Below are 25686 nucleotides of genomic sequence, written 5' to 3'. Positions count from 1 at the left end.
TTTTTCCTCGGTAGATATCACATGATTCTCGGCTGGATAGACCTTTTCCAAGAGAAAGCGGATGCGCAGTGGGAGAATTTGTTCTCGCAGGATGCTCGTGCTGGACCATCCACGCGCGATTATGAGATGATTAATCCATCATCACGAAAGGAGATCGTTAAGAGTCCCGAGCCGTTACATTCCTCAAGTCCCTCGGGTTGTTTCGATGTCCACTGTTCGACTCTCCGCAGGAAAAGGAGAGTCGGAAACATATACTCCAGAAGTGAGATATACCAGTCCCGCATTGAGTTTTTCTACGCCTCGACCTCCGAGCGCTTCACACAACCGTAATAACAATCGTTCCCCGGGCGGTCGCGATTGGAATCCACAGACATCATTTGCTCGGGGAAACCCTCAGGCTTCATACTGGTATGACGATAGCGACCGGTGATGTCTTTCATTTCAGCTGCAAAAAGCAGCAAAAAGCAAAGAAGCTTTACTTTTACCTACCACCCTCATTCGTGTAAAAATTTTTACCTATAACTCTTTTTATTACTTGGCATGTAATTCAGATTCATTCTTCACCTTTTGCATGCTGTTACATTCTCCTTATACCTTACGCCTTACTTTTCCCTCGAGTTAATTGACCTCTAATCATTAAGTCAGGGTTTACGCCTAACGCCCAAATCAACTTTGCTTCTTTACTTATTATACCTACCTCTACTTGCTACAATACTCAGGGCCTAATACGTCTTGTCCACTTTCATCATTGTCTAAATTTCAGCGCTTGCGTGTCACCATTTACTAGTACTTTCGTTCATTTTTACTTGATTCTCTTGTTGTCCCCCTCTGCTTCTATCAACTTCCTTTCTTCTCTCCCCACTTTTTTTTTTTTGTTTTTATCTTTTCAACCTGCTCTGCACATGTACGTTGTACGTATTGGCTACTCCATTCTACGTCTTACAGCGATCAAAGGCAGGATCGAGGCGAACAATGGGAAACAAAAAATGCGCCTGCAAAAGATTTCAAGTGTATTGCTACTACTCTCCAAGGGATACCGAAAGCGCCCTAACCCCGTTAGCAAATATTCAGTTATTTTTTTTTTATCTTTGACTGTCCAATGTCTTTATTTCTGGGGCTAAATATGGCGTGTGACTGGCGTGGGAAGGATTTTTTGGCCTGGCCCAGTCATTATGTTTGACTACCTTTGATTGTTATTGTCTGTTTACGGGTTGGATGCGAAATGGGAGTTGGTTATTTTTTTTTGGTTTTCTCCCTTCTCTTTATGACACTGGGCGAGAGCCAAACGCCGGTGTCAAATTAATTATAATTTCTGTATAACGTTCAAAAAAAGCAAAGAATCTGTCAGGGACAACAAGTCAGTGTAAAATGTTGTGTGTATAATCTAGGGAGGAAACAAGGTTGAATAGCTTCCAAATGTTCTGGCCACGAATGATCCCTGTGAGCGTTATAAACCAACTTTCCTGCAGATTGGCCCCTTGGGGGAGTCTGCCTTATACAAGGATGTGAAGAATTCAGCTTAGAAAGTTCTGCCGAAGTAGTTTAAACAGAGGAAGCACAATTGAGCCTAGAAAGCGAAGATTGATATTACCTGTAAATCCCTTCGCCTCAACAATCGCATTGTTTCAACCCCTTTTTGACATTAATGTCAAACAAACAAAGCAATGAAAACAGCGGACGAAGAATAACAACTCCAATGACCCTTCATCATGCACAAGCTAGCAGTTTGGTTTTTTTTTTTTTTTTTTTTTTTTTTTTTTTTTTTTTTTTTTGTTTTTTTTTTTGGCGCTGGATAGCGTACTCATGTTGGGTAACTATGTGCTCTTTCAATAAACTTTTTTTCATAAGACATTTGGTCTGGAGAACCCGTCCCTTTTGAAGGTTCGCAGAGTTTCATATTGGGGGGCCCTTTCGAATGCAGCTGTTGAACCAAATTGAACTCCCCGGTAGAATCCCAGTTGACTTTCACCCTTCGGCCAACATCTGTATAGCAAACGAGCAGCCCTACTAAACTCACTGAACAATTCAGTTCCGGGGAGGACACAGTTGAGCTGCTCCCTGATTTAGAGATTTAGGTCACCCGTTTCTTTTTGGAGTGAAATATCAAGGAGAACACCCTTTGGGTTTATGTCCGCGCCCAGGGGGAAGGGAATCAGTGGGGGGGGGGAAAAGGGGAAAAATCCAAGAAAGCCAAAAAAAAAAAAAAAAAAAAAAAAAAAAAAAAAAAAAAAAGGAAATAACAATATAAAACATAAAAAAACATACGAAAGCCCGGATTCGCTGGTGGTCACCCACCCAACTACTAACAAGGTGAGAAGCCAGGTGAGAAGCCAGGTGAGAGCGGGTGAGAATCCCCATCTCCGCTCTTCCCACTATCTGTATATGTGGAGGTTTATTTTTCCTTTTTCCTACTGGATTTTGAGCTGTTTCTCCCTTCGTGCCATCAATTAACGAGTTCAGTAATACAAGGCTGGGTGATCGAGCGCAAGTCAGTGCGCCACACCAGGAGGCGGGAATTAAACAAACATATTCTCATCAACATGAAATGTGGGCACCTACTCCGCTTTCCTAGGATGCAACTCTAGCGTCTCCTGCTAAGGCGCTGCTGTAGTGCCCATGTTCGGCGGCTAGGCCACGCACGGCCACATAGGTCTTCCCATCTTCGATATTGTTGATCCTGTTGCTTTTCCAGTGATGTATATGTGAGACTCTTCGGAAAGGCTGGACCATAGCTCTTTAAGAAGCTGATGATTACAGCCATTTATGTACCAGGCTCTGGGGGGACTACTTCGCATGTCCTGGAATGAAAAGATAGAAATTAGGAAACTGCAGTCATGGTACGTTCATCAATATATAGAACTCAGTTAAGTCATCGAACCTCAGGAAGACCGCTTCTCAAGTAAAGGAAACCAACCAGACTCAATAGTTCTCACGCTGCTATGTCTGTCCTCCCCGAGTTCACTGCTTGATGATTGATCTCATTTCCTGAAGTAAAGTATTCCCAGCCCTTATTACAGGTTCTTCCTAGCCTGGTCTTGTAGTTCGTTCAGGACCCTTTCTGTTTCAGCATCCTGGTCTTCCGCGAGAGTGTCGAAGCGAGCGGTAGCTAGTTTCGCATGAGTACCTTGCGGTTGTTTCTTGACCCATTCCCGTTAACCCGTGTTTTTCGCTTGCGAGGTAACTTGCAAAACAATATTTTGGTATCGTCTGTCAACTAGTTCTCCAGCGTCAAGACGCAGCTGGTAATCTGCGCCATTTTTGGTCGTCTGGGACGGAAGGATGCGGTTGCCGGAGGTGAATGTTGCACCCAGTTTTTTCGCAACGTCGTAATTCTTCCTGACTTTTGAGAAAAATTCTTTGATTTGTTTCGACATGGCGAAGGGATAATTCTGAGTCTGTTAGGGCATATTCTTTGAATTCTCGAGAAACAGAGTGCACCTCAAAGTAAGTAGGCCCTGTGTACCATACAACTGTCACCGGTATATCGTGATGGTCAGGAAGACGTGCGACTCAACGACCGATGTGCATTGATAATTCAACTACGATAACCCAGGATAAGTGGGCTATATTTATAGTTTATTTTCTTATTAGAAAGCATTGATTACCTTTCAGCTTCAACTCAGTAGAGCCTGAATGTCCGTCCCCGGGAGTCTCAATTAGCGCCAGGGCCTCCAATCAAAAGGCTTTGAGATAGCACCTTGTTTTGCGAGCCGCCAGTTACCAAATCCGAAACACTCAACGGCAAGCATGAAACCAATTTACTCGGACATTTGGTTTGAGATGATTTTGAGTATTCTGGAAAGGATGGGATAAATCACATCATAGGGTAGTGTGTCCAATCCAAGGGCTGCCGAAGTTGGACTGTCGACAAGCAATGTGGCAGGATGGCAAAAACACTCACCGCCTTAAGAAAGGGACATTTCGGAGCCGGTTCAACTTCACCTATTCAACAGACAATCTGCAATATGCTCCGATTCTGGCGACAGTTGAGACCCCCTTCGCCAGCAACCCTATTTCTCCGACTAGGCTGCTCCCCTCAGCGCAGCCTATCGGACATGGCACACGAACCTTGCCCCAGTTTCACTACATCCCTCCCAGAGGACTCATCCGAAGGAACATATTCGGAAGGGCCCACTCCACGTTAGTAGTACCATTTACTCCGAAGCGTGATGACCTGGAGAGGCATTGTCCTTGCTGACACTACACCGAAGGCAATGATCTTTATTCTTATACAGGTGGAAGGTGGCTTAATCGGGACGAGCTCGAACGAAACTCTCGCCAAATTCAGTTCGACTTCACTGCGCTCTGTGACAGGGCTATCCGCGTATGTCCAGGAGCAACCAAGGTTGTTGGGTATGAAAAGCGAGAGGGTGGGTTCAATAGAGTCTTTATTTTCGCAATGGACAATGGTTCTTGTGTTGTCGCAAGGTTGCCGACCAGTATTGCTGGCGCACCAAAGTTAACAACCAACTCGGAAGTCGCAACGATGACATATTGTAAGCCTGATTCACCTATTCTGTCCTTGAAAATTCAGCTCTCACGCTCACTGATTGTTGTTTCATATAGTGAAAACCAAGCTCTCGCTTCCGATACCGAAAATCCTAGACTGGAATGATGATCAGTCAAATCCAATCGGCGCAGAGTATATCATCCAGGAGCATGTAATGGGTGTCCAGTTGCACCAAATGTGGCCCAAAATGAATTCAGAACAACATATGCTTTGCACAAAGACGCTTTCATTGGCAATAAAAAAGATGGCATCCCTGGACTTTCCAGCTTATGGTAGTCTATACTTCTCAGATGCGCCGATAGACCCGAACAAGAAGGTTCCCTTCGAGCAAGGCTTCTGTATTGGGCCGAATTGCAGTCCTGTTTTCTGGAATCGGAATCCAGGGGAACTTGAACTCTACGGTGGTCCAAGTCCCAACTGCGGTCCCTGTTAGTTCTAGATGTTCTATCCTTTCTTCCACAACATTACTAACGCAAAGTGGGAAATTTAGGGAAAGACCTTACAAGCTATTATCTAGGCTTGATAGAGACCGGCTTCTCGCGGTTACCGAAGGAACCCGTCACCCACGAGCTGCTTCCTCATCAAGGGTCCGTTGAAGATCACATTCGTTTATTGAAAATCAGCGAAGAAATGATGCAGAGGTTGGTTGAAGACAAACGCATTCAGGACGCTGCTACTCCAACTCTGCTCCATCCTGATTTTCACATGAGGAATATCTTTGTGTCAGCCGAGGAACAAACTCTCATTACTGGCATAATTGACTGGCAATCTACAAGCATTGAGCCTGCTTTTATTTACGCCAACGAGACGCCTGATTTCGCTGCACTTCCTGAGGAACCGGGGGAAGACACATTCAAGAGCGGACGTTCCGAAGAAAAGCCTCCTGGCTGTAAGGAACGAGAGTTGAAAGATGCGTCAATCTGTTATCAGACATATGATGTGTGCATGAAGGGACTTGCACCTAAGTTACGCCCTGCAAGACTACTTGACCCGTCTTTGTTTCGACTCTTCCAATACTGTCACACGACATGGAGGGACAGTGCCGCAGCACTCCGCCAAGAGTTAATTGAGCTTTCAGCTCGCTGGACAAAATTGGGGCTTCAGGGAGCTTGCCCATTTTCTCCGACCGAAAAGGAGGTGAAGGAGCACGCTAGAGATTATGAAGATTTTGAGACGTTCCAAAAACTTAAATTATGGCTAAAACACTCCCTCCATACGAACTCCGATGGGTTGGTTCCGAATGATAAATGGGACGCCGCGAGAGATGCTCATCGCGCAGCGTATGACCAATGGATGCAGACGGCTAGAGAATCTGAGTCTCGTGGCGAGGGTCTGACAGTGGCAAAAGCGGACAAACTGTGGCCATTTGATGCTAGATAACGGAAATCCCGCTGAAATCAAGCTCTACCGAATGCTTCTTGAGAAGTATTATTGTCAGACAACAGGGATTTTATTTTCTAGATCCTTAATAGAAGAGGGCACTTTTCCAGCATTTGGCTACATCTGGAATTTATGGTAGACCCCGTCTGCCTTGGAGACCTCTCCGTCATAGTCCCACCGCACCCCTAGTCTTTTCCTGTTCTCCCTGAGCCTTTGGGAAAGCCGTTTTCCCACGACCTGCACTTGGGTTCGTGAATTGCTTCCAAACATTTCCCTTGACGGCCTTGCGAAGTGCATTTTTAAGTGCCTTCTGCATCCTGGATGTGTGGTAATGCTAACGGTTAACTTGATCAAAAGTGAGGGAATATCAAAATATTCCAGGACCTAGGAAAGCCGTAGAACTAGGATATTCGGTGTCCAAAGAAACGATTATTGAGCGATTCATTGAGGCCTCGGGCCGGTGGTGATATGCATGGTCGTATCCTGGACGATCAATGCTGGTTGTATCAGGATTCCGAGACCGACTCTTTCTGATCCCCTGCCGGGGAACTTTGCGCCTTTTATCCTCATTTTGTTCCGTTCCTACAACGGCGTTAGGACTTCCAGATATTGAACGTAAATATTCAACCGCCTTACCGTTCATCTTCGCCTCTCTCTTCCTCTTGTTCCTCAGTGCAGACTTCGTGAGAGGTCGCTTGAGCGAGGCTTCTGTCTCCTGGGAACTTGCCCAAAGTTCGTCTGCTATCTTTTCCCCCAACACATCTAAACCGTTGTCCGTGACAGCTTCGTCAATACCATTTTCATGGAGACTTTCGACAGCGGAGGAGAAATATCGGGAGAATTCCCTGCCCGTGTATCTTGAGATGGTTTAACATCCAATTTCGTTTCGCTACGAAGAGAATGGAACCTACTGGTATTCTGTGACTGTCAAAGGTAATATAAGCAAGTACCCGGGTCCACCTAACTCTTCGGCCGACTTGTTGTACGCACGACCAAGCCGAACGTACTCTTCAAGCAGCTCGTCTGCATCTAGGGAGGGATGCTTTTTTTTTATCTGCGCCCGAGCTGCACACAAGCATCCCTACACCATCTGTCTCCAGTATGATACCCAAGCTCTTTTGCCAAAAGAAAGAGGTTGCGGAATTCAAGTCGTCGATGTAGGAGATGCATTTGGAGATAGATGTCGCGAATCTTCTCATCTTGAATATCGTCGCGTTTTTGGTGTAGACTGAAGAACGCACCTGCCAATCCACCTGCGGCTTGGGCTCCATTACGATCAGTTGACTTCAAAAAGATTTGTGGGTTACCCTGGTGTTTGATGAGGGCGCTATATAGGCTAGTCGATATTGAAAGGGGGCGATAGAGTTCAATTCGTTGATCAGGGCTGCTAGAGTTGCGATGAGATTGACTGTGGTCGACAGTATCGCCAAGGTCGGAATGGGAGGCCTCATTTGGTGTATCATTGTCGTTAATTGGTGACGGGCTCTCGCCGCGGTCGCTAGGTGGGCATAGATCTTCACGATGATCGTTGACCGCCGCCTTACTCTCGTAATGGCAGTTGAGTGCAGCATTACCTTTGTCAGTTGGTATATGAATCGGCTCCTTTTGCAGACGTTTGCCCATCATGAGGAGGAGTCTTGAGAAAACCAGCAGGCTGGGCGCTGGCAGACTCTGAACACATTTGGTGCATTGTTCAGGAGGTAGTTTTGTCTCTATCTTGTTGAGAACGAGCCCAATTCTTTCGAAAAGGTCATTGAGCTCTGCGGCAAGTAGACCAGTTGTGTCTTCCATTCTTGATGGATGGGAGAAACCCAGGCTGAGCCTGAGGACATATTGATCACGTCGTCTTACCTGACCCCTTCCCAGTCTCGTGGAACTCTCCTGCGGGACAGCCAATCATATTCGACCGGCTAGCGTTGATACGTACCATCTCACGCTTATGCAGTCAGTATCACCTTCCCATAAATCAGGCAATGATAGGCGGCATTTACGTGTATGGGGAGACTAGATCCTTCATCGGGAAGGTGATTCGCATTTTTTAAGTACATATAAACCCTATAATCAACCTTCCTCGTCCCCTTCTCTTCCAAATCGCTGGACTTCGACTTCCGTGCACATTCACTTTCTTAGGTACAGAAAAGCTTTCAAACATTTCGACTCCCCAATCAGGAAGCTGGTGAACCCCGTCTCTTCTAACTGCTCACCCAAAATGAGTCTTCCTATATCGGTGGCACCGGCAAGAGAACCCCAAGCTATCATCTGTTCCTCTCGGCGCTCTTTAGTCACTTTAAGTGAGATCGATGAGAACTCGGGCCTTAACTGAAGATTTTGGGCCCTTTCTACACTTAGAGCACCGCAAATGAGAACATTCTTTTTGGGGCAGACGTGACCTCCTGCACTAGTAAACGACGCGTTCCATTGATATGCAAAGCGCAACCATATCCTCTAGGCATTGCTGGCCAATAATACTATCCAATGAGGTTTCCGTAAAAAGCAATTCTCTAAGACGAGCGCGTTCTGGTAGGTACTTCTTATATATGTTGAATAAAGAGGTCATGTCGCGTTCCGTGAATTCATTTCCGGAGATATATTCGTCGTATGCAGAATGCCATCAATTTTGTATGAAGTCCTTCTTCCAAGCTTCTAGGTGTTTAGATTTTCTGTTGTGGAGTTGTGTCCGTTTGACAGTAAGTTGCTTATGAAGCTGGGGCTTCCCAGCAGTTGCTGAAGCCAGATAAGCAATTCTCTCATTTATAACCTTGATCTCGTCTCTCTCTTCAAATGCTGCGATAGCAGCCGCGTCTAATTTCTGGGGAGCATTGGGATCTCTGTGGTGAGCCATGCTCTGTTCCATGTTTCGGCAATCATAATCGGGTTCCAAGTCATAGAATAAGGCCTGGATATCCAAAGACTTGAGCACAGATTGGTTTTTAATATATGTGTCATGACTTTGATGGTCAAAAGCCTGGCTGTGAGTCGCCTCCGACGCCTTAGCTAAGTGAAAATTAGCACAGAAACTATAAGGAGAATCAAATTGCTTACAATCAATGCAGTTTGCATCACCACCACAAATTCCGTGTACCCGTAGTCGGTCTTTGAAGCCCTCGCGCTGAGCTAGACTCGAAAAATTGTGGCGCAGAGAGGAGAAGGACAACACTTTATTCCACTGTGGCCCTTCCGGAGTCACCATCCTAAAGAAAGGGCGCCCTTTTTCATTCTGGTTCCATTCAAGCATATATGATTCTCTCCCTTTTTGGAGGTCTCACAGCGAGAACATCGGCCACCATGCTGAGCCCCTTAAAAGCACCATCAGCTACACCATGCACTATTACCCAAAAAACAAAACTCATTCCGAGAATTGAGTGTTCTCTAAACCAGTTCTTTGGTCTTGGTTCTTTCGAGTCAGCATTCAAACTTCACAGTAACATATATGCAGTCTTACAAGTCTTTATCGTCGCGATAGCGCCATCCTTTTAGAAACTCAGCATCAATCGTCACCCAGCGTTTGATTTGACCATCAGTGCCTGATTTAATATTAAAGGTAAGATGCTGTGGACCTTCTATTAGTTTGACTAGTCTCTAAGGCGGGAAAGCGGAGGGGAAGGCATAAGGCAAAACAAACCCTGTAATATAGACATTCATTGGAGTTACAATAAGCACTTGACTCCATCACAGCACCTGCCCTAGAACCTGAGCCAGCAAATAGTGCAAGAGCACTCCCTGTTTGTACACATGCTCTCTTGTGCTTGTAGTCATGCCAATCATCGCCGAAAAGACCACGAAGAAGATAACCAATGTCTTTTGATGTGACCATGAAGCGCTCCCGTGGCTTTGTGGGTAGGTCATATTTGACTGTCAGGTCCTGCCTGATGTACTTTTAACTTGTTAGAAGAAATATTTAATGCCAAGGACATTCAAGCAGTCTTATGTTCAAAACATCATCCTTGATGTGGTCTGACAGAGACCCAGAGGTCTCTCACTCCCATCATGAAGTAAAGCTAATAAAATTCTGACACGCAGAGTTCTGTGAAGGTAGCTTTTTTTCTTGTTGCAATACAGACTTCAGCAAAAAGATTTCAGAAGTTGTGGGGTGGGGTCAGGTTCATTTTTGGAAAAATTGGCATCAGTTACTTCATTACAAGAAAGTCTCCATCTGCTGAAATAAGTGTCACATTGTGAACCTGTCAATAGCATAACTTACAATGCCCAATCTGCTGCATCTTCATTACTTCTGCAGAGTAGCCGAAGCAAGCTCTTCGAGGCATATAGTGTTTCACAGGTGAAACCATGTGACGCAGCACGTGCAACTCTTTCATCAAGTTTCTTTTGGAGGTCCTTTGGGAGCATCTTCTTTCAAATAGCCGAGTGTTAAGAGAATAATAACAGCAGCCCAGACATGCGCCCTGGGACTCATGCTTATGGCCCGGACTCAAGTGGGAGAGTGGGTGATCTGGGTGAGAATCCACACCCGGTTCTCACCCACTCTCACCCCATTCTCACCTCTTATCACCCCAGTCTCCAAACTTCTCACCCATATCACCCACACTCACCCTAAGATCAAATCCCACACCATTTTAGAGCTCAGGGCACATTGAGAACTGGCCGCGTACTATATGGGGCTTGAGTACGGCTGAGCGGACGGGAAGCCCTATTTTCCACTCCCTATGTTCGTATGTGATAGAGGAGGTGATTCTCTCATCTTTTATAGTGGCGGTTTCTTATTTTGACATCGCGGGTGTCGTCTCGATTATTCAGCGGTAGGAATTTTAGCCCAAGCAGTTGCAGCAGCCGCAATTTTATACAACGTTCATGTTGCCATACAATTGGCTCAACCCAACGTAGGAGTAGGATACATCTGGCAATAAGCCGGTCTGCTTATATTAGAACGATTTGGTCAAGGTAAGATATAATATTGTACGTAGCGCAAAGGTATAGGGAATGCCAACTTCGTTAATTTCCTTTTCTGGAAGCTCCTGGACACGAGACCCTAGCCGTGTATCATATTTACATCCAGGTTTGATTTTCTTCCTTTTCTTTCCATTACAAGTGTCGACATGATGTTATGATTTAAATGTCAGATGGTTAGTCGATTGTATTCTTTTTCTTCCGAATGGGTAGAGAAATATTTTGGGACTATGTGGGGTTTGAATTCTAATTAGCAGTTGGCAGGAAAAGATTAAATACCATCCGTATATAATTTTCGCTCATAGTAGTATTTGCCAGAGAGATACCAAGCAACCAAGAATAATTTCTTCCTCTGATCAGGTATAATGTTCTGGCGATACTCACATTTTTACGTATTTCGAGCTAAATTGCGGAGTCAAAACTGATTTTAAGAACATCGAAAATAAAAAGATATGCACCAGGGTCCGTATCACACTTATATCGCCTTGATCATCCGCGCCCAGCCCTTATACTTCACATGTCACAGAAAAGAGATAAAAAGAGATTTTTGAGAACGGAGCTTACAATGTTGGGTTATGGTACAGTGAAATTGCGCTTGCCTAATGCTCCAGCCAGTCGCTCTCCGCATTTGACTCGAAGGACATTCCGCAAAAAAAAAGTACGAAGCGGAACGAAAGAAGGTGAACAGAAAAACGGGAGGGCCCAGTTTGAGAGAGTAGCTGGATGATGAAGTCGCAGGTTTGTTGCACTCGTTATGGAAACAAAGAAATGACTAAGAATCTCAAATTTCCGGCGTTGCCATATCGATTACCATGCATTGACTTCGAAATTTTCCTGTATTACGTTAGATAAAGATTTACCTTGTCAAGAAATTTTCAATTGGGAGAGCTCAACTTACCTCTGAAAAGTACGTAGTAACAACGGTGCGATCTTGGAATTTCCTTCCTGCAAGCGCCCTGAGTGCTTTCGTGGCTGACTCACTATTATCAAATTTAACATAGATTTTGCCAACGCCAGCAGATTGCTTGTTATTTCCCGTTGGCCTTGGTACTTTTAGCTCCACAACTTCCCCATATTTTGAGCATTCATCACGGACGTCATCGCATATTTCTATAGGAAACATTAGTGAATATGAAAAGCGTGGCCATGAGATAATATAGAACATAAGGCTTCGTACCTTCATAATCATCGTTGTCAATCAGCTCCTCAGTAGTTACCATGTTCAGCAATTGAAGAACACGACTTGCTTCAATGTCCTGAGATGTCGTTTTGGCGTACATGGACATGGCATTAACGCCCATGTCAAGGCCAGCAGCTTGTGTAGTTCCTATACTTGCACGGACCACTTTAAGTTTCTTGTTACCAAGTTCCATGCCATTCAAGTTTTCAACAGCGATGTCAGTCGACATCGGGTCACGGTACTCGCAAAATGCAATTCCCTATATACCAGTTAGCGTTTATAATGCAAAGTTTCGAAATGGCACGTTTACCCTAGACTCGCCCGTCTCACTATCCTTCACAAGGACAAACGACTTAAGTTCCCCAAATGAAACTAGGAGCATAGTGACCGGCTCTTCCTCGATAAATGGTGGAATATTCGATACACATATCTTGTTTGGAGAGTCAGGAACCACGTTGGAAACAACGCCCTCCTGATGGGGTTCTCCTTCAACTGCAGATGGAAGTATGTAGTCCTTAGGTCGGCGTATTGAAAGTCCTTGGTTTGACCCATTCGAATTTCCATTCGTTGTATCCATTTCATCATTATCTTCCATAGTAATACCATCAAAAGCCAGCGCAACAGTGGTATCTGCAGCATTTCGGAACTCAACTAAAGCGAATGTTTTATCATTGGATAGTTGCGCGGTCACGCATGGATCAACCCCTTTGATGACGTTAAGACCATTCAGCTGGAGGTTGAAGAACTGCACCAAGCTCTCCTCCGTGGCTGAAGACGGGAGGTTATGAACAAACAGTCGCTTCGCTTGGCGAGAGTTCGAAGGTTTTAGGACGGTATTGGTAGATGTGCCAGGAGCAGTACTAGTAGTAGGTGGATGAATGAAAGCTTGTAATCGGCTGGGATCAACTGCCTGCTGGCGCGGTGCACCTGGTAGAGGGAACATTCCTACAGGTAACGTTAGGTACTTCAGATGTGCATCATATCACTACATATTTCAACTTACCAGAGAGCTTTGCTTGTTCCGCCGTTACATGTTCATAACCAGGCGGTTTGATATCCCACTGCGTCAGTCGACGTTTCCGCTCAAGGACAGGAACAACGTCCGTCAAATCTGGAGTGGGTTCCCTCTTTTTTGGTGGTGGACTCGCACTTCGCTTCCGCTCCCGACCCCCGGCAAATGCATCGCGATCTCGACCTCTACCTCCTCGGGACCGGTCATCTGGCACGTCTCTGTCGCGTCGAGAAGATCTGTCATCTTCGTCCCTCCTATGATCACGCCGTCTGTCACTTCGGTCTCTATCCCATTCTCTCTCATCTCGTCGGCCTGAATATCTGTCCTCCCGCTCCCTTGCGCGATAGTCACGACTTGAGGAGTACAAATCCGGTTCCTGTTCGCGCCGTCCCGACCTTGATGGATGTTGAGGCGACCTTGATCTTCTTCTCTCTCTCTCTCGTCTGTCACCGCGGTCGCCACGGCTACTACGGTCATTTCGGTCCTTTCGATCCTCTCGATCAGAGCGAGCCGCCCCCTAGAGAAATACAAGGTATAAGCAAAGTACAGAAACCTCTGTCTAGGTAGAAAGGATTGGTAACATACGTAATATTCCCGAGATCGTCCAGAGTCTATAAGACGTCGCAAGTCAGCTATGCTATCGTTCATGGTTCACTCCAGGCGAACTTTTACCCTTACCTCTAGCTGCGTAGCTATCCCCGTTCATCTTGTCAATTCGACGGAAAACTGAGGAAAGGATTCCAAATTCAACGGGCAGGTCCAACAGCGTAATTTGAGAATATCAGACGCCTGGAATTAATTGTAACAAGCCGAAGCTTCACAGAAATCAATGGTTGAGAACGGATTGGGAATGGATCGGGTGCCCAGCTCGCTGCCAATATAAAAAGTTGGTGAGTGTGAGGAATTGATATTGAGCGCTGAAGATGGCTTGGCGCGCGAGCCAATAACAGTCAGTCACGTGTTTTATTTATATCAAAGGGGCAAAATATTTACATGGTACAAAGGTTACCGTAGCTATTGCCATGACCTTGGGTTTCGATCCACAGACATGTCTATTGGTGCGTTTTCTGAATGGCGAAAGCTGCCGATAAGTTTGACTGAGCTCTGTATCAATACTACTCTCCGCTGCGGACAGTCATTTCGGTGAGAAACTCTCCGTCCGATTATCGAATATCCGGGCGCATCTACTAACAAGATCCTTTTGTACGAGAAACTCAGATGGCAGCAGTCCGGAGACAACGAATGGAGCTGCGCCCTTTATGGTCGCATTGTGTCCTTGCGACAGGATCCCACCCATCTCCATTATCGGTCATATTTTCCCCCAATTCCACCTGCATTGCCGACTCCTCCATCCTCCGTACCAGCATCAAGAAGAGAAGAGTCGTGTGAGAAGATTGATGATACGGAAGCATTGATCAACAACTACTTCAACTTGGACCTGAATCTTACGGACCTCTATGAACAATGGTCAACTGCTGATAAAAATTTCAAGAAGAAAGCTCCCAAGTTCGCTGGTATCCGGATATTACGGCAGGATTCTTGGGAGGCACTTATTTCGTTTATTTGCAGTAGCAATAATAATATAGCGCGAATCTCACAAATGGTATGTATATGTCTTATAACAGCGCGATATACCTCTTTCGGACTAACACAATCATTTTTGTGCGTTAGGTGGAAAAACTGTGTTTGAACTATGGTCCACTGATCGGATACATAGACAAGAAACCATATCATGATTTCCCGACTCCTCAGGCACTTGTAGGTCGTGATGTTGAAGCACGCCTCCGTGAGCTTGGGTTCGGATATCGGGCAAAATATATTTACCAAACTGCCCTTATTGTTGTTAACGATCGTGAGGAAGGTTGGTTGAATTCTCTCCGTAACCCCGAGTGCCCATCGTTCGGCCAAAGCCCGGCGCATGCAGGGGAAATGGCAGAGGGAGGTAGAGAGGGGTATCGAAAGGCTCATGAGTGCCTCCTTGAGCTTCAAGGGGTTGGTCCCAAAGTTGCAGATTGTGCGTGCCTCATGGGTTTAGGTTGGGGAGAGGCCGTTCCGGTCGATACTCATGGTAAGCAACGGATTTCCATTTCATCGTTTCACGAATCCGTTCTTTTGTTTATGCGTTATTTCTACATAGTATGGCAAATTGCGCAGCGCGATTACAAGTTCGGCAAAGGAAAGCATAAAAGCTTAACGAAAGCAACTTATGATGCGGTGGGCAACCACTTCCGAAGTCTCTGGGGAAAGGAGGCTGGCTGGGCCCACAGCGTGTTGTTCGCGGCAGACCTAAAAACATTTTCGGAACGTTTAACTTCCAAAGTTGAAGTGGATGTGAAGAATATCGAGAAGCAGGAGCACCGAATAAAGATCGAGACCACCAAGCAGGTTTCAATCAAGAGAGAAATATCCGATGATTTTGAGGAGACGAAGGCACATATTGAAAAGGTGGAAACTGAATCAAAGCCCGTCACAAAAAGACGACGAACAGCCAGGGGAGATGAAGCATCTTACCGACGGCAACGAAAATAACTAATAGCCAATACACTGGCAGCAGCTCTTCACGCTTGAGCCCCTTCCGTTGACTCGGAGTATCTACGTTATGCGGCCGATTGTTGCGCCGTATTCGAGTTTGAAGACCTCACGGATCTCGCTTCGAAAGCGAAGTATAACTGTGGGTAAAAATAATTCGCAGACAAGTATCCACCACCAGGTTTCTATTTTTTCCACATAAATCTCCCAGATGTTTGTATCCAGGAATCGTCCCACTGTTCGATAACTCAAGTGACTAGAGTAAAATACCTGAAGACTTTGTCCAGAAAACAAGACGAAATGCGGCATTAGTATCAATTACCTCCTCAAATACTTTTATCTGGAGGGCCACAGTTAAGCATGGCTCGAGGGATCCGAGCAAGTTAGACAGACGAAATGATAGAGCATGACCGATCCGGAAACCCCTCAGATCGACAGGAAATTTACACCACCATGTTCGTTAGGTTAGGCAATGAAAAGAAAAACTGTCCGCCACCAATGGCTGGATCCAATGCCTATTGAAAGTCAAATCCACAAAAATAAACCAGTTGTTCTCCCACATCTATGGGCGAGAGCTCCGGAATATAGTAGGAGGGGCAATAGAGACATAGAATTTGATTAAACGACAAAGCAGACTATATATTCTCAATCACCAAGCCTGCCTGCATGCCGGAAGTACCCCTCGGCTCTCTATACGAACTGATAAGGCTTTAACACTGACTTGAAGAATCAAACAACGAACCCGGTTGAAACAGATAAGTTAAGATATAAAAAAGCACGACCTTTACCACCTATGCCTCCGGAGGCTTAATATCATTAATAACCTTGTCAAATGCTTGGATTATTGGTCCATACAGAACCTCCGGGTCTTCGGGTGTCACCGTGAAGAGGCCGTTCCTGTAGGGAAACAAGATTCACCTCAATTCCTTGCAGAGCGGTTTTACACATTCAAAAAGATTGCGGAAATTCTTCCAGGATATCCTCAAATCCATCAACGTGCATATGTCCTCGTTTAGCGCTAGCGACCTCCCGATAGTTACCAGTGTACCATTGTCAGTAGACTTGCCTTTGGCTGCTCTTTGGAGTTTGTCCAGCCACGACAACCGCACAACCAAATAAAAACGTAAAACAATGACTCGAGATCATGCCGATAGGTTTGAGAGATCCCAAGTAGCACCCCAATCGCCATAAACTCCATTGTGCCGGTGCGACAGCGCGCACCGCTGCGGCTGCTGCTAAAAAGATCAGAAAAGCCATGCTCTCAGATGTTGTATATATCATCAATGAATACAATGCTAGATATATTACCACTAGATACCATCAATATATATCATCATCATCATCATCGCAGATATCATCACTAGATATCTGATAGTCTATAGATATAACATCACAACTATTGCTGTCTCCGAGATACGTATGGGAAAGAGGTGGTGTTGGTGGTGTTTTGTGTCATGTGATCAGGAACGGGCCTAACAGCACTGAAAATAGGATGCTCTGGCCGCACTTATCTCAGCATGCTCAGCCTCTTTTCTCGATATTTTCAGATTAGTGCGATCAACTAAACTTCTTTAGACTTCTGCCAAGTCCTGCTAACTTCTGGACCAATCAATTACTCCACACATGCTCACAACATAATATCTCGTAGAGAGTCTGAGAAGAAACGGTTCCATCGTCTGTGGAAAATCAAACCTGCTCATACAAAATATTCAGTTGACTTCAGAATCATACATCTACCTTAAATATCTATCTGATCATCATCAAATTGATATTTTTTGAATCCTTAGCCATCTCACTATCATCTCTGCTATTTTGCAACTTGCTACCTCTTCTCATCATGCCACAACCATTGACCGTGTCTTTTGAATCTCAAGACACTCAACATCAGGCGCGGTTCAACCAATATCCTTCATCACTTGAAGATGAATCCTCTCAACAACCACTACACTCTCTCAATGATCTAGATGATGGATATGAGACATCAGATAGTGATTTAACAGACCTTGAATCTATTGATACTTCTTCAGAATTCGAGACCACTGGTATCAATACCCCACCAGCTTGTTCACAACCAAACACCCGTGGCCCACAGCGCCTGCCTACTATGCCTCATAACCAGCAGAAAAAACGTTCAAAATTATCTCATGTTGTCAAAGCATTACAGCGAAATGGTTGAGGAATGGAAGCTTTTATAGATGCTTGGATTCAGAGTTCTGATATCTTAACTCATAAACGATACTGTACTCCTGCAAAGCGGCGGAATGCACTATATTCAGCACTCTCAAAGTCAGAAGCATTTCATGATCATCACCATTATATTGCCTTGCTTAAACAGGAGCTGAAACACCTTATCAATACTCCATACTTTGCAAAATTCAACCATGGTGTTGATCTTGATACCATTGATTTCCAGGCTGCTTTTGAGACCATCCGGACTGATGCATCAACCTGGTTTAAACTGCTTACTTCTGTTCTAAAGAATAAACGTGCAAATCGAAAGAGCTATGAATGGGCCTCAGATGAAACAACAGCTATCAAACGACTGTTATTATGAATATTATATGCCACTCTTATTCCTTGAAGAATTCAAACTTCTTCAGCTCTATTCTCTCTGCATATTTTCATAGCTCAGGAGTAAAACAATGAGTGATAGAAACGATTTCCAGCTTTGAACTCTGTCTCAGCTATGTGATGGGAAATAAATTGATGACAGAAATTGCTAAACAGAAGAAGGTATGAGTTGATATTCTTAATTTATTAATATTTCTATCTAATTTTTCAAACTTTTAGTAAAAACTGATAATCTCTGTTCTTTTCTGACATGTTCTTTCCACTTCTGTTAACTTCTGAGCCAATCATTTGACTAATTCTTATCATTAGATGAAACTTCGGCAGCTTGTCAAAGATCCTCAAGCCGTTATAGTCTATGACAATATGAACTTCAAAGAGACTGTATGAGATGAGATGATTGGGCATAATGATTACATGGCTGCAGTGACTACTGCTGCAGTGGTTATTTCCCCTGCAATTCCAAAATCTGGTCTGACTCAGATCATGCATGATTCCACAAGACTTTTAACACTGAAAGAGATCATTGATGCACCTGGTGTGGCAGGCAATGATTATGCTTGGAAAGTGCTTGCTCTGGACTGAGTAAGATATGTGTATATTCATACTGTTGGATACGTTTAAGTAAGTGCTCTTCTCCCTGGAGATTGTTGGCACTGATCAGACAAGGATTGGTAGAGGGAAACTGAGCTATATCACTTGTCTGCTGATCACCAAGCTTGTTTAGAGGAATCAGTTGAATGGTTATCTTCTCTGTCAGAATTGTATAGAATTGAAGAATAAGACTCTTTCCATAGCCAGTTCTGGCAATGAATAAAGTGTCGCCATATCCATATATCATGCGTCGGAGTATACGGACTTGTTCTATGTGTGGCTGAAGAGTGCACTTAGGATCTGGACGCGGGCTTTGAAGGATTCGTCGAAGACAATGCTCAATAACATCCTGTTGCTTGTCGATACTTTCGGGTTCAGTGTAGCTCATAACAACTTGTGGCATGTCTTCAATTTTCATGGAAAGTATTTGCTTTAATGATAGCTTTTGAAGCCGCTGTTGTTGCTGACTTTTGCGTTTTCTTCAATCCCCCTTAGCCATATTCAACAGAGTTGTCTGACCCAGCTGTCAAAAAGAGGTGTTATGTGATTGGTTCAGAAGTTGTTGAAAGATCCCAGATGTTGTCAGAAGTTGATGTGCTGTGTGAAGTGGTCAAGAGTTATGTGAAGTTGACGGAAGTTGCCAGAAGTTGTTGGACATCATCAAAAGATGTCAGAAGTCATCAGAAAATACACTCAGTGCTTTGACTAGAGCTACTGATGACCAGATATGTGTTTTGATGACAAGATCAAGGCATTGAGTGACTAGACATGATCATGGTTGAAAAATTAGCAAATCGTTCCCGTGTTCAAAATCAGAGTAGCAGTTTTCAACGCGATACTTCATACTCACAATATATGTATTTTTGAATAAAAATTAGTTCAATTGATAGGAAATTGGAAAATTAACCCTTCAAGGTGGTAGAGAAATGATCTATAAGTGAGGTTGTACAGTGATTCTATCTCAAACGTTATGGTTGGAGCAAATCGTTCCCGTGTTGCTAACAAACTGGAACCGTTTTTTCTCAGACGCTCCGCGAAGAGTTTGCTGAGGATGTCCCATTTAGGTTTAATGTAAGCCCCTTGACAGTTGATTGGCTCAGATGTTAGCAGGACTTGGCAGTAGTTCGGATCGGGTTAGCTCGAAGTGGAGTGGCTGAGTTTTACTGAGATAAGGCCGCACCCAGAAGTAATTATTGATCCGGACTGTAATAGGAATAGTCCCCCAAACGGACTACCCAATCCACCCAATCATAACATCATGGGTACGGTACGTGCTGGAAACTCAGTCGCGGCTGATTAAGCAGCTTGGCTCGAAACTGTGGTTGTCCCCCTTTGCAACGCTTCTCTAGCTGTGTGATTCCTCTCTCTTCTGGCTTCCTCACTCCCGTCCACTCCTTCACACCAGCAGTCGCCCTGCTCTTTGGGCATTATCGCTCCTTTTTCCCTTTGTTTATTCGACAATGGTGTGAGGATATCCGCTTGACGGGTTTTTTGAATATCGATTCTTTCTTACCACACGCTCGTTTTGAAAATAACCCGTCCTGTATGTACCATCTCTCCTGCTTTCGTCCGATAACCAAGCCTTTCATTTTGGCTTTGGATTAACTCTACCTACCTCTACCTTCGAAGGTAAGGCAGTACCTGTGTCGCTGCCGGTGGAGTGGTGGAGCGATGAGGGCCTCGTCACTGCTTGAGCCAGCGACGGCGAGTTTTGTCTCTCTCCTCTGTCGTTCCGCTTTTTTCGCCCTCGCACGCTTGCCCTCGGCGATCAGTGCTGCCCAGTTCACCCCTGTTGCTCTGCCAGATCTTGATATTGGGCCCTTGGGTCGAACCTCCTTGACTGGCAATTTTGATGCCATAAGCCTGTTCCAATTCGAGGAACAGAGACCGAAACCCGTCCTACCAAACGGATCCCGACCTCATTCCCTCCTTTCCACGTTGCCAAACGGTTCCCTGGCTTCAGTCGTTTCGTCCGACGCAGACATATTGTCACTCTGCCCGTTGAGAGCAGATGATGGTACGATTACTAGTGTCGTTGTTGGGGGAAACTTTACTAGTCTGGCTGGAGTCGAAACTCATGGAATTGCTCTTGTCGACGCAAAAAATTTTAGTAAAGTTACCCCGATATCTGGTCTATCGGGCCAGGTCTTCGCTCTGCTTTGCGATGAGACGAGCGGAAATGTATATGTGGGCGGAGCGTTCAAACAATCTGAATCCCAAAATGCTATTATGTGGTCGCCAAAGTCTGGCTTTTCTTCTCTTCCCTTTGCTGGCTTCAACGGACCCGTAACAGCTGTCACCAAAGCTTCTGACGGCCACGTTATATTTGGAGGCTCATTTGACGGTTTGGGAAACGCGACAACACCAGCTCTGAAGGATCAGCAGGTCGTTAATCTCGAAACCGCATCAATTACTTCTGGGTCTAGTGGACCTGCGTCCAGCGATCCTCGGAATGCAATCTGTAAACAGGGCAAGACGGGAGACGCTGCTAATCCATGGCTACTTCCAGATAACTCCCCAGGATTTTTGCGTGCTGAGATGAAATTTGGATTCCAGCCAACGAAACTCAGGTTACGAAATGCGCTATCAGATGGAAGAGGGACGAAGACTTTCCTCTTTAGGGCAGTGCCTGACAATGGAATACTAAATATGACCTACATCGATCCTGCGACTGGTAACACCATGGCTTGTGATGCAAGATGCCCTCTTTCCAACGATCTGTCGGAAGCCTCTCGTGATTTCAAATTTGTCAATGTGGTTGGCATGAATGGTTTCCAAATCGAAGTCTCCGAGTGGTATGGTGCAGGTGGAGGCTTTGACAGCGTCGAACTCTTTCAAGACGGTATGTATTTTCAAAATGTTTGAATAAGGAATGTCAAGTTAATGCTTTCCTAGATATTTATATTCATGCGGTCGATTGGTTCAACGAACCTACATGTGCTGGAATCGCTTCCCGATCCCAAGCCAGCGCGACAGGCAATTGGGCAGTTACGCCATCTCACCAGAGCTCGTCCGAGTATTTAACAGCCAATGTCGCATCGACCGATCAGACCCCAACATCAGTGACTTTCAACCCAGACATAAAGCAATCGGGAAATTATTCAGTTCTCGTTTTCACTCCTGGATGTATTCCAGATAATACTTGCCCCAAGCGCGGAATAGTAAACGTTACCGCAACCTTGTCTCCCGATAGCGACAAACAAATACAGACGTTCCTAGCCCAGACGAATAATTATGACAAATATGATGAAATACATCTTGGATTCGTTGATGCCAGCAACCGCAAGTTTCGACCATCAGTGAAACTCGCCCCAAAAACTGGCCAGCAAGATGTTACCGTTGTTGCCTCTCGCGTTCGATTCCAACTCATATCATCGACTGGAGGCCTGAATGGCCTTTTCGAGTTCGATCCGACAACCAAAGAAGTTGATTTAGACTTTTCAAAATCCTCCATAAATAAAGCGGGAACTGATTTCAACCCCGAGGCATCCATAACAAGTTTAGCTAGCCGTGATGATACTATTTTTGTCGGCGGTGCTTTCTCTGGTCCCTCATCCGAGAACATCATGCTTTTATCCAAGGGGAAACTTTCTTCTTTACCAGTGGTGGCCTGAATTCCCAGGTGAATGCCATGCTCTTGCTCGACGACACGCTTTTCGTTGGAGGGAATTTCTCCGCCACATCGGCCAATGACGAAGGTGGCGATAAGGAAAACAGGCTAAATAATGTTGCATTACTTTCTCTGTCGAGCAGAGCGTGGAGTCCTTTGGGGGCAGGAGTAGATGGTCATGTGGAGTACATAGTAGAATTTTCCGTGAACCTGACAGAAAACAAACCGGAAATCGCCGTTGGCATCAGTGGAAACTTTACCCACACCCTTCCATTTGAAGATAATCGTTCTAGCCCAGTTCAAGGCTTTGCGGCCTGGGTCCCTTCTAGAAACAATTGGTTGCATAATCTCGACGTTAGCCATCATGTTTTTACTGGAGAGCTCACCGCAACGATTACCGACAGGAATGTGACTACTCTTCTCGCTGGCAATCTTGTGTCAAAAGGGCTTGCCGCTCACGATGCTGTCGCCTTGATGCACAATAATGGTCTGGGGCTTCAATCCCTTCCTACCAAAATTCAGCCAACAGCAGCAAAATCATCGCTACAAAGGAGGGTCACCTCGTCCCAAAATGTTAGCGGTGTTGTTACAGGACTTTTCTACAATGGCTCAGGTCGTAATCTCACGATTTTGGGCGGTCACTTCGTTGCAATTGGAGAAAATGATACGGTCATTGAGAACCTGCTTTTTCTTGATGGCTCAAATAAAAATGCCGTCACTGGTGCTGGGCCTGGTATTGACGCGGCATCGAATTTCCTAGCGATGGCACTCCGGGAGGATATGCTGTTCGCAGGGGGGATTGTTAAAGGTCATGTTTCCTCATCCAACGTACACGGCCTAATCACCTATGATCTCAAAAGCGCCAAATACGCATCAAGCCAACCACCTGCTCTCGAAGGTGACAACGTCGTTGTAAACTCTATAGCTCCACGTCCAGGATCTGATGATGTTCTCATCGGTGGCCAATTCGAGTCAGCTGGCGGACTGCCCTGTTCGAGCGTTTGCAATTTCCAGCCAACTTCCAACCGTTGGACTGGGCTAGGTGACGATATCAGAGGCGTTGTTTCTGTTCTACAGTGGGCTACAAAGGATAAACTTATTGCTGCTGGGGAATTCACGGTTGGAAATAATGCGACAACTTTAGCCATCTATAATGCAGTATCGCGAACTTGGTCTTCAGTCGATGGAGCATCATCTAAAGATGTTATTGCAGGTCCCATTACGGCATTTGGCCTTTCTAGGGAGGATGGCTCCCGCTTTTGGGTCGCTGGAAAGTCAGCTGATGGTTCCCCATTCTTGGCCTTTTATAATGGTTCAAAATTCCGCTCACCTGGTCCAATTTTGGGGAAGGAATCTACAATATTCGGAATCCAGGTTATTGGCCTACGAAAAGAACATGACGAAACTGAGATGCTTGATAAGGACCAAGTGCTCCTCATTACTGGTCAACTCGAAATTCCAGACTTTGGGAACGCGTCCGGTGCTCTCTACAACGGAACCACATTGACGCCTTTCGTTCTAGCTTCAATGACAGACGGTCAACCAGGCATCGTTACAGAACTATTCTCTGAGAATAAAAATACCTTTAGAGGTGGCCGTAAGTATTTTGCCATCTGTACTACGAGAACTCCTGAGCTGACATTCATTTTTCTGTAGGTCGGCCACATTCTAGAGGAATTGTCATTCTGGTGTCCTTCTGTATTGCGCTGGGTTGTGTATTCTTGATTGTTTTAATCGGAATCATCCTGAATCGCATCCAGCGTCACCGGCAAGGCTATGTCACCGCACCACGAGGCACAGACCGACGACCGGATCTTCAACGTGTCCCTCCTGAACATCTCTTGGATTCTCTGAGACAACGGGCATCAGGGGCGCCAGTCATGTGAGCGCTATGCCCCAGCTTCGTACGTGTTTGGAAATATTTTTTTATCTTTCCACATCTTCGTTTTTTTCTTCTTTTTTTTTTTTTTTTTTTCCAATTATATCATGGCGTCTGGGCGGGAAGGAAAATACCCTTTCGAGCAGATTTTAAAGCTTGGCGTTTGCTTTTTCGCTCTCTTTATTCTTGTCTCTTTTCTTTCTCATTTGTCATCTCTCTCTTTTGTGAGCATTCCGTACGATTTCTCTCTTCCTTTACATCGTCATATCCATCGGACATTACCTATGTCCTTAGTACCTCAGCAGCAAGGTAGACCCGTAGCATATTAGCTTTGTCTCCTCTCCCGTGTCGAATATTCTTCTAGCCACAGAACAGTCATATATTCACCTGGATGACAGGATTTATTTCCTCTTCTTGCTTTTCCTATCTCATGTTCTACATAGTATTAATGATATCTCCCATTCCAGGGAATAATCCTTCATTTTCCCCTTGACGTTTTGCTTTATAGATAAGTGCTGGAAGTTCTGGCTAGACGAACACCATGCGTATGGATGGAGCGTGCTCATGCACTCCTTCCACATCCGAATGAAGAGCCTTTACCTTGGCTAGACGTGTGTGGCACAGCCTGTCATAGTGCGTATCAACAATGCAGCATTACCACATAGTGCGAATACTCTTGCTGGTTAATAAGCCTCCGGAATCCGCCGCCAAAATGGCATGTGGCAACTAAGATAAATTCTTTTGGTCCATCGAAGGTGAAACAAACTCCGTTCGCTGGAAATTTGTGGACTTTCTATGTCTCGACCGGATGCTTCTGTGCGGATCTATTTCGTACCACCTTTGTTCGTGGCTGGCCAGTGTCTTACCGAACCTCAAGAACTCATCTCTTGGTTGTTTTGTAGCTGCTCAGAGGGATAGAGGACGAACTTGGATGGGTGACGGAATACCGCGTTAAATTGTTGCTGAAAGAACGAGAAGGGGATGAAGCGACTGGAAGTATTCCTGGGCCTTGAAGAATATGTTGGTATGCCGACAACACCCATATACATGCCCGGGAATGCTTTCTAGAAATTCTACGTGGAGCTTCCACAACTAAGTGTTTGCGATCGTGCCAAATGGAAGCATACATGGACATATTCGATTGCCCCAGTTGTTGGAGCAAGGATCTCCACCGTCCATTTGGTAGACAGGCGGTGGAGCTGGTTTTATGTATATATCATGCTGTCGTATGCCATAGAGCTGGCTTATCCACTACTCTCAGGAACAGCAGTCGTTTTAACTATTCTCGATAAATAAAACAAAGTCGCCGCAATGAAGGAGAAGGTATGGATATTCAGCAGTGGAATAGCAGTCATTTCCTCATTTTCTCCTCACATCATTGTCTACACAGAAAATACTAACTCCCAAATTAGACCCAACGAAATCAGGACGCTCTGAGAGGTGCCTCTCATCACGACCATCCCTTCCCGTTCGATGGAGACTCCGTCGCAACACATCCTCGGCATCCTTTCAATCCCTT

General features: G+C 45.2%; 8 protein-coding genes across 8 annotated transcripts; 4 read left to right on the top strand and 4 right to left on the bottom strand.

The window, feature by feature from the left end:
- Nucleotides 1-3152: 3152 nt before the first annotated feature.
- HCAG_04659 (predicted protein) lies at nucleotides 3153-3374 on the bottom strand (the record flags this gene model as incomplete). The annotated part of the gene is made up of 1 exon (XM_001540769.1): nucleotides 3153-3374. The coding sequence occupies one exon, from the start codon at nucleotides 3372-3374 to the stop codon at nucleotides 3153-3155; it is 222 nt and encodes a 73-aa protein (XP_001540819.1).
- Nucleotides 3375-4055: 681 nt separating this feature from the next.
- Nucleotides 4056-5890, top strand: HCAG_04658 (predicted protein; the record flags this gene model as incomplete). Its single annotated transcript, XM_001540768.1, has 4 exons — nucleotides 4056-4140; nucleotides 4236-4496; nucleotides 4567-4938; nucleotides 5001-5890. The coding sequence occupies 4 exons, from the start codon at nucleotides 4056-4058 to the stop codon at nucleotides 5888-5890; spliced, it is 1608 nt and encodes a 535-aa protein (XP_001540818.1).
- Nucleotides 5891-6257: 367 nt separating this feature from the next.
- HCAG_04657 (predicted protein) lies at nucleotides 6258-7681 on the bottom strand (the record flags this gene model as incomplete). Its single annotated transcript, XM_001540767.1, has 4 exons — nucleotides 6258-6472; nucleotides 6527-6735; nucleotides 6802-6919; nucleotides 7132-7681. The coding sequence occupies 4 exons, from the start codon at nucleotides 7679-7681 to the stop codon at nucleotides 6258-6260; spliced, it is 1092 nt and encodes a 363-aa protein (XP_001540817.1).
- An 820-nt stretch (nucleotides 7682-8501) lies between these two features.
- Nucleotides 8502-10237, bottom strand: HCAG_04656 (conserved hypothetical protein; the record flags this gene model as incomplete). The annotated part of the gene is made up of 5 exons (XM_001540766.1): nucleotides 8502-8884; nucleotides 8933-9081; nucleotides 9333-9439; nucleotides 9513-9756; nucleotides 10092-10237. The coding sequence occupies 5 exons, from the start codon at nucleotides 10235-10237 to the stop codon at nucleotides 8502-8504; spliced, it is 1029 nt and encodes a 342-aa protein (XP_001540816.1).
- A 1365-nt stretch (nucleotides 10238-11602) lies between these two features.
- On the bottom strand, nucleotides 11603-13693 carry HCAG_04655 (conserved hypothetical protein; the record flags this gene model as incomplete). Its single annotated transcript, XM_001540765.1, has 7 exons — nucleotides 11603-11629; nucleotides 11694-11905; nucleotides 11973-12234; nucleotides 12286-12920; nucleotides 12979-13504; nucleotides 13573-13598; nucleotides 13666-13693. The coding sequence occupies 7 exons, from the start codon at nucleotides 13691-13693 to the stop codon at nucleotides 11603-11605; spliced, it is 1716 nt and encodes a 571-aa protein (XP_001540815.1).
- Nucleotides 13694-14035: 342 nt separating this feature from the next.
- Nucleotides 14036-15516, top strand: HCAG_04654 (hypothetical protein; the record flags this gene model as incomplete). Its single annotated transcript, XM_001540764.1, has 5 exons — nucleotides 14036-14130; nucleotides 14206-14590; nucleotides 14659-14929; nucleotides 15023-15055; nucleotides 15125-15516. The coding sequence occupies 5 exons, from the start codon at nucleotides 14036-14038 to the stop codon at nucleotides 15514-15516; spliced, it is 1176 nt and encodes a 391-aa protein (XP_001540814.1).
- Nucleotides 15517-17353: 1837 nt separating this feature from the next.
- HCAG_04653 (predicted protein) lies at nucleotides 17354-17692 on the top strand (the record flags this gene model as incomplete). The annotated part of the gene is made up of 1 exon (XM_001540763.1): nucleotides 17354-17692. The coding sequence occupies one exon, from the start codon at nucleotides 17354-17356 to the stop codon at nucleotides 17690-17692; it is 339 nt and encodes a 112-aa protein (XP_001540813.1).
- Nucleotides 17693-18222: 530 nt separating this feature from the next.
- On the top strand, nucleotides 18223-24174 carry HCAG_04652 (predicted protein; the record flags this gene model as incomplete). The annotated part of the gene is made up of 12 exons (XM_001540762.1): nucleotides 18223-18249; nucleotides 18397-18468; nucleotides 18632-18669; nucleotides 18976-19055; nucleotides 19187-19347; nucleotides 19569-19615; nucleotides 19705-19749; nucleotides 19891-19945; nucleotides 20308-21520; nucleotides 21574-22212; nucleotides 22260-23885; nucleotides 23945-24174. 12 exons carry the CDS (start codon nucleotides 18223-18225, stop codon nucleotides 24172-24174), a joined length of 4233 nt encoding a protein of 1410 aa, XP_001540812.1.
- Nucleotides 24175-25686: the final 1512 nt, after the last annotated feature.

This window comes from Histoplasma capsulatum, genomic scaffold (assembly GCF_000149585.1).
Source record: "Histoplasma capsulatum NAm1 scaffold_4 genomic scaffold, whole genome shotgun sequence".
NCBI classification, from domain to species: Eukaryota; Fungi; Ascomycota; class Eurotiomycetes; order Onygenales; family Ajellomycetaceae; genus Histoplasma; species Histoplasma mississippiense.
This window is presented reverse-complemented; position numbering and strand designations above follow the sequence as displayed.